At 41.6% G+C, this 12906-nt stretch overlaps 1 protein-coding gene across 1 annotated transcript in view; it reads right to left on the bottom strand.

The window, feature by feature from the left end:
• LOC144685914 (myosin-IIIb) overlaps window positions 1–12906 on the bottom strand; it is a 174377-nt gene that overhangs the window by 140815 nt on the left and 20656 nt on the right. Inside the window, exons 2-4 of the mRNA XM_078550934.1 lie at window positions 8959–9024; window positions 7125–7255; window positions 6060–6162 (exon numbers count right to left, since the gene is read on the bottom strand). Coding sequence (XP_078407060.1) covers window positions 6060–6162; window positions 7125–7255; window positions 8959–9024 — 300 coding nt within the window. The remainder of the gene's footprint in view (window positions 1–6059; window positions 6163–7124; window positions 7256–8958; window positions 9025–12906) is intronic.

Raw genomic sequence — 12906 nt, forward strand, 5'->3', positions numbered from 1 at the left:
TGTTAGAGTCATGGTTCAATGACATCATTGTGATAAGAGACCCCAAATGATAAGAAACCTTGGAAAGAGAAACATGGCCATCTGGCCCATCAAACCTATCCCCTCCAAAATACCACGCACGCTACATTGTAAATAACTATTTGCCACTTATATCAATTCAAAAATTCTGAGACCATTTAAAAAAATTTGTTGATGGGATGCGAGCGTCACTGGAGTCACAGTATTTATTGTCCTAATTCCCCTGTTCAGAGTCAACCATGTTACTGTGGTTCTGGAGTCCCACGTAAGCCAGACTAGGCAAGGACGGCAGATTTCCTTCCCTGAACCAGATAGGTTTTTACAACAATCAGCAATGGTTTCATGGTCAAATTTCACCATCTACCATGGTGGGATTCAAACCCGGGTCCCCAGAGCATTACTCTGGGTCTCTGGAATACTAGCCCAGTGACAATACCACTGCCTCCTCACAAATTTAAACCAGGTAAAGCTTCAAACATGCAAAACAAAACTCTCTCTCCATATTCTTGTCACACACTGAGGAGCATAACAATATTCAAACCAACTAAGCCTAAATCTGGTTCTATAATTTCAACTCACTTTCTCTCTGATAATCATTGATTTTTTATTTTAAAAAGCACTCTGAAGTTGCATGGACAAACTCTGGCAAAGCCCATTCTGCATGTCATGGCATGTGGAAAAGATATTCCCACAATACTCAAAATGATACTCAACAAACTTGAATCAACATCATCTTTCAGAGCCACACTTGAGATTTAGAAAAAAGAATGATATCTGTCATTACTTTCATCGCTTTAAATATTCAATTCATATTTTCTCTTAACTCTTTCATTTTGGCAGGAAGAATAAAGTAGATTATCTAAATGGTGAGAGATTGAGGAACTCTGAGATTCAGAGGGATCTGGGTGTCCTAGTGCATGAATCACAAAAGATGATGCAGGTATAGCAGGTAATTGTAAAAGCTAATAGAATGTTACCATTTATTGTGAGGGCAATGGATTACAAAAGTAGGGAGGTTATGCTTCAGTTGTACAGGGCATTGGTGAGACCACATCTGGAGTATTGTTGTACAGTACTGGTCTCCTTATATAAAGAAAGATGTAAATGCGTTAGAAGCAGTTCAGAGAAGGTTTACTAAACTAATACCAGGAGTGGACAGGTTGTCTTATGAGGAAAGGCTGGACAGGTTAGGCTTGCATCACGGGAATTTAGAAGAGCAGGAGGCAACTTATTTGAAACCTTTAAGATCCTGAGGGGTCTTGACAGGGTTGATATGGAGAGGATGTTTCCTGTTGTGGGAGAATCTAGAACTAGGGGGTCACTGTTTAAAAATAACACAGATGAGGAAAAATTTTCTCTGAGGGTTGAGAAGCTTTGGAACACTTTTCCTCAAAAGGCAGTGGAAGCAGAGTCTTTGAATATTTTTAAGGCATAACAAGGTAGATTATTGATTAACGAGGGAGTGAAAGGTTAAAAGGGGTAGGCGGAAATGTGGGGTTGAGGTTACATTCAGATCAGCCATGATCTTATGGAATGGCTGAGCAGCCTACTCCTGCCCCTAATTCATATGTTTTCTCCAAAATTCAGTTTTCTAGTCTAACTGTACAATTTAGTGTCAAGTTTCATAATCTTCCTATTTATTCTTCTCTGTATCATCATCAAAGCAACTTTTTTTAAAACCAGGGGCGATTTTTCTTTTGAGGGGGGAATGGACAGAAATAAGCAAAATCATTGTGGTGCAGGTTTCCTGCTGCCCAAATTTCACACATTCAACACTGATGAATATTCCCCAGTTTGTATAAATTACATATTGAAGATAAGTCCCCAGTGTGACCTTCCCCACTTATGAAAGTTTGCTGACGCAAGTGTATAACATTTGATGCTATAGTACCAAGTTAAATTACTGCTATAGCCCTTCACTAGCAACATTTCTTCATTTTGATAATGGGACATTGGTAATGCAGAGCTCCTAGATTAGCAGATACACAACAGAAATGCCACAAGGTGGGGCAAGAACAGAAAATTGGGCTCAACTGTGATGCGGCCAGGAACTAGAGTGTAAAAGCTCTAGTTATATTTTTTAAGTAGAAACACAATCTCACGTTGTTAGGCCAATGAAACTGGCCTTGGAAACAATGGAGGCTTGTGGTATTTTAATAGTTTACAACAAGTCATCAAAGAGCAGCAATACAAGACTTGTTGATGAGGGCTATGGGAAGCTTTTTCTCCACCACCCCTTAAAATGGTGCAATACTGGAAACCACAAGGAGGAAGTTCTAAGAAAATAGCATGGATGAGGAGAGGGGCTGAAGAAAATACCTGGAATGACGGACACCTGGACTATTTAGGACTATTGAGTAATAACCCAATATTTATTTTTAATCATCCAATACATCAGATAAATTTCATAAAACTAACAGCAGAGTTTAATTGTCATCATTAATGCATTGCATATAAGTCCTATATGTGCTATTTTAACACCTTTGCTGATCCATTTATATTAAACACAAGTTTGGAAGGGAAAAATCTAATCTAACAGTATGGTTTGATGTTGTTCCGCAGTTTAAGTAAACATAATACAAAAATTTAGTACTGAAATTCTAGAAAAGTACTTATTATAGTAATTTTTTTCAACAATTGTATTCAACTAAACCTGTGTAAAATAAAAAATGCTTTGGTATAACTATATTATTCCTTTATATTTACTGTAAAGTACCCTTTTCTTAGGCAGTCCCGCAGGGTCGAGGATGAATTGCTTCCATACTAAAAATGAGTTCTCAGGTTGCGCAACCTACAGTCTATTTCGGTGGTAGGGGGAGAGTGAGAGTGGGGTGCCCAGGGTGCCACGTGCTCCTTTTGCTGTTGACACTAGGCTTCAGCTAGCCCTTGGCGCCAAGGCTCAAGGCGTTCAGTTCCTTCCCAGATGCTTTCTCTCCAGTTCGGGTGGTCTTGGGCCAGGGATTCCCAGATGTCGGTGGGGATTTTGCACTTTTTCAAGGAGGCTTTGAGGGTGTCCTTGAAGTGTTTCCTCTGCCCTCCTGAGGCTCGTTTGCCATGTCAAAGCTCCGAGTAGAGCACTTGTTTCAGAAGTCTCGTGTCAGGCATACGGATGATGTGGCCTGCCCAGTGGAGCTGATCGAGCGTGGTCAATGCTCCGATGCTGGGGATGTTGACTTGGGTGAGAACACTGGCATTGGTGTGACTATCCTGCCAATAGATTTGCAGGATCTTGCGGAGGCAGAACTGGTGGTACTTCTCCAGAGTTTTGAGGTGCCTATCGTATCACTACTGCTCTGTAGACCATGAACTTGGTGCTGGGTTTGAGGTCCTGGTCTTCAAACACACTCTTCCTCAGGCAGCCAAAGGCTATACTGACACACTGAAGGTGGTGTTGAACCTAGTTGTCGATGTCTGCCCTTGTTGACAGTAGGCTCCTAAGGTATGGAAAGTGGTCCACGTTGTCCAAGGCCTCATCGTGGATGTTGATAACCAGGGATTGGGCAGGTTGGTAGAGGACTTTTGTCTTACAGATGTTTAGTGAAAGGCCCATTCTCTCATACGCTTCGGTGAAGGTGTTGACGATGGCTTGGAGCTCGGCCTCAAGAGTGTGCGCAGAGGCAAGCATCGTCTGCATACTGCAGCTCAATGACAGAGGACGGGATCTGGTTTGGATCTGGCCTGCAGGTGGCGGAAGTTGAACAGGTTCCCGTTTGTTCTGTAGTTTAGCTCCACTCCAGTGGGGAGCTTGCTGAGGGTGAGATGGAGCATTGCGGCAAGGAAGATCGAGAAGAAAGTCGGTGAGACACCAGCCTTGCTTGACCCAGGTCCGAACATGGATTGGGTCTGTGGTGGATCCGTTGGTCAGAATCATGGCTTGCATGTCATCGTGGAGCAGGCAGAGGATCCTCCTCAATCGCCTTCTTCCTGTGGTTGAAGAGCTCCTCCCAGAGTCACAATGCCATTTCTGCTCACTAAGGGGTACAACAGACATGATCTTCACCACGCGGCAACTGCAAGAGAATCGCAGGGAACAGCACCAACCCTTGTACCTGGCCGCCTTTGACCTCAAAAGCCTTTGACACTGTCAGCCGCAAAGGATTACGTAGCATCCTCCTCAGTTTCGGCTGTCCCCCATCCACCACCCCCCCAAAAAAGTTTCCTATACATTGCTTAGCTTGTGTGGACTGCATATAACTGAGCCAGTTCTGAAAATACACAACAGATCACTCAATATTTGCAAATTATTAACCCTGTTCAGAGTTAGAGGTTTTCAGCAGGAGTCACAATCAAGCTACAATTTGCCTCCATATTCTGGGCTGGGAACAGAGAAAATCATCACTTTGTTTGCTCTTCTGCTGTACAAGTGCACATGTACAGAGTCTGGTGAAGCCAGAATTGGGCTCAGCTGTGATATCCCCCACATTCAAATAGCCAAAGCAGTCCACTTGATTGGCACCACATCGACAAACATTCACTCCCTCCACCACCGATGCACAGTAACAGCAGTGTGTACCATCTACAAGATGCACTGCAGGAACTCACCAAAGTTCCTTAGACCGCACCTTCCAAACCCATGACCAGTACCCTCTAGAAGGACAAGGGCAGCAGATAGATGGGAATACCGCCACCTGCAAGTTCCCCTTCAAGTCACTCACCATCCTGACTTGGAAATATATCGCCATTCCTCACTGTCACTGGGTCAAAATCCTGGAACTCTCTCCCTAACAGCACTGTGGGTGTCCCTACACCACATGGACTGCAGCGACTCAAGAAGGCAACTCACCACCACCTCCTCAAGGGCAACTAGGGATGGGCAATAAATGCTGGCCCAGCCAGTGAAGCCCACATTTCATGAATGAATTTTTTAAAAAAGCCTCTAAGCATCCCCTACCTGAACTCACTCATTACGAGCACCCACTTAGACATGGCAGCTAATGACTAAAATTGTATCCCAGCAAAGTGTTGCACCTTCAGGTTAGGAGGAGTAGGGGAAGTTGTAAAGAAATTGTAAATCATTATTCACTACTTTAGGAAAATGTGTTTATTTGGCATTGGCATTTATTTCCTGGTGTTTGTATATATCTCTCTCCTCTTTTCCAATTTTCCCAAATGAGAGCAACTGCAGCCACAAGAATCTATTCACCTAGCTCAAGTGGACTAGTGACAACTCTCCCTCCAATTTTCCCTTTCCTCATCCCAAGAAACTGGTCTCTAGTCAGCATCTCATCAAAAATGCAGCTGAAATTGTCAACACTTTGGTGGGAAATGCCACTGATGTGACATTTGAGGGTTTCAACTTTTTGCACCAAGTCAAGTCACATAACCAGGTAAGTAATCATGAAGGAAGGTAAACAAGACTGAAACAATTAGCCAAACAGATACTAATGGCGCACGCCTGAACTGCATACTAATTCCAGATAGCTTTTCTAAAAATCCCACTCCATGACGGTTAGTTTGAAATTTCAAAAGAAAGCAAATTGCTGCATGTGGCTCCCAATCCACAACCAACAATTCTTTAATTTTTCTACAAGTTTAGTTTAGTTTGTTGCCTGCTTTTAGCCACAATGAATGCTTCACACCAGTTTGTTTCTCCTCAGGTCACAGTGGTTGTTCCATTTAACTAGACCAAATAAAAACAATTTCTTCATTCCTTGTTAAAGACCATAGGAAATAGTATCCCTGCAAACTCTCTACCTACATGAAGAACACTGAGTGACATAATTTGTACTTCTAATCATAATGGAATGCACAATCACACACCACAATTTGATATCAGGTAAGCCTCCTTACAAGTTTAACACAGGAACCTGGATCAACATCATTCCTAACGAAAGACAATAATTGAGGAACATACATAAGTGAAAAGTTGACAGTGCTTGTTAACTCATCGACATGTCTTTACTACATGCTCGCTTTCTTCTAGAATACAAGGGGAATTTCAATTTGTCAACAATGCTCTCAGTGAAAGTTAACCAAAGGACTTTTGTTCTCTGGGGAGGGGTAGCAATCTGTCAAACAACTTGCAGTTGTTACTTTCTTACCTGAAGAACCTGCTGCTCCAATTGAGAATTTGCTTTGCAGAGCTCCATGATCTGTCTCAGCAGAAGCTTGGTGCTTTCAGTTTTCCCAGCTCCACTTTCCCCACTGTTAGTTCAAATGAAATAGTAAAATGCATGTATAATCTCCAACTTCTGTTTTACCTAGCCAGTATTAGGATTCCAGAGAGTATGAATTATTAATAACCAATATATACAGAAATATATGAAACTTCAGTGTGTTAGTGGCTAGGTGAATTAATGGCAAAAAGTCTTTCAGGGGAACGAGAAATACCCTTCAAAACGGCGCAGACAACAGAAAATCTTGGAAACGGTTTCACGATTTCTATGCTTTGTTGCTTGATAAACTGTCATTCTAATGTACAAACCCTAACAGATTTATACAAGAGTGGAAGATGAACATCAATACAAAGTTATCAGATTACTCAATTTTTTAACTTAAAAAAATTCCAACTTCAAAAAAATTACACATTAAAAAAAAGCTAATTTTGAGCAAGGTAATGAGGGGAAATGTTACTATTAACGTTTCCCCAAAACCAAATTTATAATTTTGAAATAATCCCATTGGTGCCCGCTACAAGAAACCAGTTTCCACGCTTGACAAGGCACAAGTCTTCAAATGTCTCACCCAGATGTTACAGAGTTAAAGCACCAACCCACACAAGGCGCAATACTATAAAATGTCACCCAGAAAAACGATAATTACTATCATCAGTTGTGCTACAATATTTACTCTCTGGCATTCAATACTGGCATAAACCACCCATTCACATCAACAATGCAAAAGTCCCATTATTTCTGCCCCAACAGAAGTCAAACTAATATTTTAATGTTACGTTACCCCTATAACTCAGAAATCATATAAAAGGAATGTTGGAAAATAGCCTTTTCAACCAGAAAATTGTAAATTTTAGATTCCAGGTCACTTGCTTTCTTCCTCTTAAAGAAAGATTAAAAATGTGCAACACCATCTGGTGTAGAACTTATGGACTAGGCCAAGTGCACTTAAGCACATGATTTTATAATACAATTTCAATGATACATTCTTACCTGATGACTATACATTGGTTCTTGGGGCCAGTGGCTAAGCGTCCCAACATTGATCGATATGCACGATCAGCCACTGCAAAAATATGAGGTGGTAGGCTGTTTTTTGAACAACTTTTGTACTTTTCGGCTTCCTGACAAACAGAAACACAGAAGTAATTACAACCGTATGTTATTGTTGGTTTCATAAAAATACTACAATATAACTGGTTGCCATTTAGGTGACTAGGTCTTAGGTTGATTAGGTCCAATCACCCAGCACAGAAAATAAATCACGTGACAAAGCAAAAAGGGTTTCTCACTGGCAAATAAAAGATTTATCACCCATACCTATGAGAGAATCCCTGGAGATCACCGTCACGGATGTGACAATACATGAGAAGTAGGAAGCACACAGTTTATTTCACTGGTCTGTAAGACCTTCATTGAAGCTTATGCTGGCATCGTTCAAATCCCTTTCAAAACCACCATCACCTACTGCACTATTTCCAGCTTACCCTTCTAAAAGGTCAACATATTGCCATCAGCCAAATATGTGCTTACCTCTCTTGCGACAACCCTGTTCCAGTTTCTGACCCATTCACAGCATCAACATCCTGCATAACTGAGCCCATGCTTGCTGTTGTCCCTCCTCAACACCTCTTTCTCCCCTGCAAATACTGGGTAGACAGTTTTCTTGCAATGCCTCTCCTGAACAGTTTATTTCCACAGCATTATCTTTCCCCTTGCTATAATCACATTTTCTTATTTAAATCACCCTTGGGCCCCATCCTTGATCCGACTCTCCTGAGAATTTACATGCTACTCCACAGCGATATCACCCATACAGGATCACTGACAACATAAGATTCTATTACACCACAAGTGACTCCAATGCTGTTGGCACCTTTCTGGCATCAAGTACTCGACGACTCAAAATTCACTTCAGCAAAAGAGAAACCATCTTTTTTTGGCCAACACTTATATGTCTTTAACAGCAAGGATAAATTTATCCAATCCTTTCATTGTGGGCCCTGGCTTCATCCTGTGCAAGCTTCAGCTAATACAGAAATCAGCAGCCCAATTTCTCTCATCAAAGTCTTGCATATCAATTTTCTGTGCCAAAAACAAAAATGAGTGCAGGATCAGTATCTTCATTTTAAAATTCCTTGAAAGCCTCACCCCACCCTTACCCATAGATCTTCTCAAGGCAAAAACCCCTTGTATGCAACTTTTCATTTGTTAGACTCTGGATTGCTCCTTGTTCTCCTTCCCCAGGCTCTCTCTCACTGCTTTTTCACCTGGCTACCTTCTTCTGTGCCTTGGAGACATGTTTCGAAACATGCCAATACAAATCACAATAAATCAACCTTTCCAAGAGTCACATCCTGCCTTTATTATAATTACAGTGAAAGATTATGCCAAATCAGCCATTTGGCACAGTTCAATCATGTAGAACTGTATAGTTAATCAAATCAGTAATTCTTTTAAACTTCTGTTGAATTTTCACATGCGGTTACATGAACATCAGTTTTGATGCTGCGAATTTCTTGAGGCAGTTCCCTCTGTTTTACACAAGTTCCACTTAAATGGGATACATCCAATGGTTTAAAAGGATTCAACTTTCTTCCCTATCATATGAAAATGTATTACTTTGTAAATAAAACAAAAAAGACTGGCAATGACATGGCGTGAAAGCTTTGATGAGCTACATTCATGTTTTTCCATGTAAAATTAGATCATACCTACATATGAATATTAATGAGCACAATGTAAGTTTAAAAGCATCAGCTTCATACGATTGGATATCATTTAATTAAAATTCCAGTTATGTACTATTTATAAAAGTAATACCTACCGACTTTTCATATAATGGCAAGTACTTGAAAGGATTGATGGCTACTAGAATATCTCCAATATAAGTCTGTAAAAAAAAAAATTGAAGAATTAGGCCCAATTGGAGCACACACATTTCCACAGATACTCTCAGAACTTTCTCCACCATTGTTGAGGGGTGGCAAAAGGCAGAGTAAAATAAGATCCCTGCCGATACCCTGGTAAGGGAAAAGGGGAGGGAGAGAAAAAGGAATAAGAGTCCAATGTCTGGCAGCTTGTTTTTGCCCATTCATAGGGTGGGGCTTCATTGGCAAGGGCAGCACTTAGCATCCATCCCTGGATGTTGGTCGAGATATTGTGAGCCACCTTCTTGAACTGCCACAGTCCATGTGGTGAAGGTACTCCCATGGTGAAGTCTGGTAGGGAGTTCTAGGATTTTGATCCAGCAACAATGGAAGAACACCGATATATGTCTAAATCAGATATTATGTGACTTGGAGAGGAGGGCTATGTTTTCAGGGGTTCCTTGTTCATTTCTTCAGTTAACTGGTGAGGTCACAGCTATGCACAAAGCTAAAAGATTTCAACCAGGCAGTTAATACCCTTTTTATTGAATTAAGACAGAAAGGATACAAAAAAAGATTCTTCAGGCATATCAAGTCTAATTTGAGAGAACTAATCAAGCCACCATTTCAAAAGAGGTTAACACCTAGACCATTGTTCCACCGTTAATTACAATATACTGGACAATGATCCAATAAATAAATAAAGTGCTTAGTTTGCATAGTTAAAAGGGGATGTCAATATTCACCGAGCCAATATAACAGCTTTTAAAAGAGGCAAAATCTTTAACGATTTATTAGTCAGGAGCAGAGTAAGGACACAAGCTACCCCACTTCCCAACTCTCACAGTCTCTCTCACCCCACCCAGCGACAGTGTTTTTCTCTTTTTCCCTCACCGCTACCTGCCTCCCCAACCTCCACCTTGGAGTCTGTGCACGTATCTCTCTCTCTCTCTCTCATCCCCTTGGTGTCTGTTATTCTCTCTCTCCCGCTGGAATGTCTCATCAATGCCACTCCAGCTCACGCATTCTGACTCTGTTACCACCTCCTAATGGCCGGGTTGGGTTGCTGCCACCGCTGGGTCATTATGCTGTTGGTTATGGTTCAGGGACCACCAGGACCAGGAAGTTGTGGCTGGCTCTGAAGTTGGTCCACTCGATTCCAGCATCAGGAGGTCAGGGATCAGTGACTCGGGTGAGGGGGTCTGGCTGCCGTTCCCTCTCTTGGTCTGTCTGGTAGCAATGGCTCTGGGTTCAGTACAAGAGTCCCCGGGGTGAAGGTGACTGAGTTTCCAGTTAAAACCTCCCTGACCAGATTCCCTGTGGTCAAGATTTGAGCTGCTGTTTCTCAGCCTGTCTGCATTATGCATTGCCACTCACTTTCCTGCTGTTCCTTCAATCACATGCACTTTCTCTCCTGCGCTTGTTGCCGATTATATCTCACTAGTGAGATGCAGTTGAGCCTATCGGCAACAAGTGCAGAAGAGAAACCGCCTATAATTGGAGAAGCAGCTCCTCACCCATTCTGTCACTTCCAGGGACGACTTTTCTCTCATTGGTTGAGTTTTCCAGAGCTTTCAAAGGCGAATTCGCCCACCATCTCCATGTATTTTGAATCCTGGTGTTGTCAAGGAAGCTTTGGAGAGTTGCTGCAGAACCATGGTGCACCAGCGGTGGAAGAAATGGATGTTTAAGCTGGTGGATGGGCTGCTGATCGAGTGGCCTGATTTATCCTGGGTGGTACTCATTCTTGTATGTTGTTACTGTTGCACTCATCTCGGCCAAGTAGAGGACATTCCAGCACACTTCTGACTGGTGCCTTGTGGTGAGGATTTGATGAGTCAGGTAATTGAGCCATACCCTAGCCACATTACATATAGATGAATCCCCAGTTAATGCCTGATACAATTAAACAGTAAATTAATATACAATTAACTCTGACTTTGGCAAATGAGGATGATGAGCCACTCACTGCAGAATGCTTTATAAGCCACAGCATTTGTGGGAGAGATAAATTTGGGAGATGGGTGGTATCAGGGAGGCCAATTTTGTGATGGGTTGACAGTGAGCTAGGTAAATTCTTTACTGCAGAGGGCTGTACAGGCTGGGTCGTTAAGTATATTGAAGGCTGATATACAGATATTTAATCAGTAAGGGAATCAAGGGTTATGGGGAAAAAGGCAGGAAAGTGGAGTTGAGGATTATCAGATCAGCCAATGGGCCGAATGGCCTACTTCTGCTCCGACGTCTTATGGTGTTGGCAAAGGAGGGTTAGTTTACAAATAAAAATTAAAAAGTTAAGACTGAAGGGCAGGCAGCAGTACAGTCAGAGAGTTCTGCATTTATATATAAGATGTAGAATACAAAAAAATGACATTTTCCACATAAAATTATTTCATTGGCAAGCTATTAAAACAGCCTATAACACAAAGTAAAATTCAATTAAAATCTATTAATCCCAATGCAATTCCCAACATGTACTATTGCTTATTTGCCTTCAGTCACTATATGTGGAACATAATAATCACTCATCTTCGCGCAATATTAAGCTATCGAGCAGATGATTGGAAATTTAAATTGAACAACTTCAGGAATCCAATCTAAAGTTAGAATGATGAGCTCTAATCATTACAATTTAATTACCTTGATTTCTATTGCTAAAATTATGGGAAACACATCTCTAGAAGCATATAGGGTAATGACCTCATAGGGGGATACAGCACAAATTCACCAGATTGATACCAGGGTTAAGAGGACTAAATTATGAAAACAGGTTGCAAAGATTAAAACCCTGTCCTATACCCTATCACATGCCAAGTCCTGTTTCCCCGTCTCCACAACATTCTATTCCATCAACAGCTTTGCCACTTTTCGCCTCCCTAACACAGTCTATGCTAGTACAAGGCTTCTGTTCTTCAGATTCTTGCGTCCTTTGAATCCTAAACCCCTCACTTTTGGTGACAAAACCTTCTGATGTCTTAGGCACTGTTTTCTGAAACTCCTCCACCTTGATATTGGTCTTGCAATTTTCAAAAACCTCCATCAGACCATCGATTAACATTCCTGTCCTCACAGCCAAATGCTTCTATTACTCCTAGACCATAAAACGTGGGAGCAGACGTAGGCTATTCGGCCCATCGAGTCTGCTCCACCATTCAATGAGATAATGGCTGATCTGATAATTCTCAACTCCACTTTCCTGACTTTTTCCTATAACCCTTGATTCCCTTACTGATTAAATATCTGTCTATCTCAGCCTTGAATATACTTAACGACCCAGCCTCTACAATCCTCTGCGGTAAAGAATTCCACAGATTCATTACCCTCTGATAGAAGAAATTCCTCCTCATCTCGGTCTTAAATGGGCAACCCCTTACTCTGAGATTATGCCCTCTGGTCCTGGACTCTCCTGCAAGGGGAAACAACCTCTCAGCATCTTAGGTGTGTCAATAAGGTCACCTCTCAATCTTCTAAACTCCAATATGTACAGGCCCAACTTACTCAAACTCTCCTCATAAGAAAATCCCTCCATATCCAGGATCAACCTAGTGAACCTTCCCTGGACTGCCTCCAATGCCAGTATATCTTTCCTTAGACAAGGGGACCAAAATTGTTCACAGTTTTCTAGGTGTGGTCTAACTAGTGCCTTGTACAGTTTTAGCAATACTTGCCTATTTTTATACTCCATTCCCTTTGAAATAAAGGCCAAAAGTCCAGTTACCTTCCCTATTACCTGAACTTGTATGCTAGCTCTTTGTGATTCATGCACAAGGACTCCCAAATCCCTCTGTGCTGCAGCCTTCTACAGTCTTTCTCCATTTAAATAATATGCAGCTCCTCTATTCTTCCTGCCAAAGTGCATAACCTCACATTTTCCCACATTATATTCCATCTGCCAAGCTTTTGCC

This window comes from Cetorhinus maximus, chromosome 1, assembly GCF_964194155.1.
Source record: "Cetorhinus maximus chromosome 1, sCetMax3.hap1.1, whole genome shotgun sequence".
NCBI lineage: Eukaryota > Metazoa > Chordata > Chondrichthyes > Lamniformes > Cetorhinidae > Cetorhinus > Cetorhinus maximus.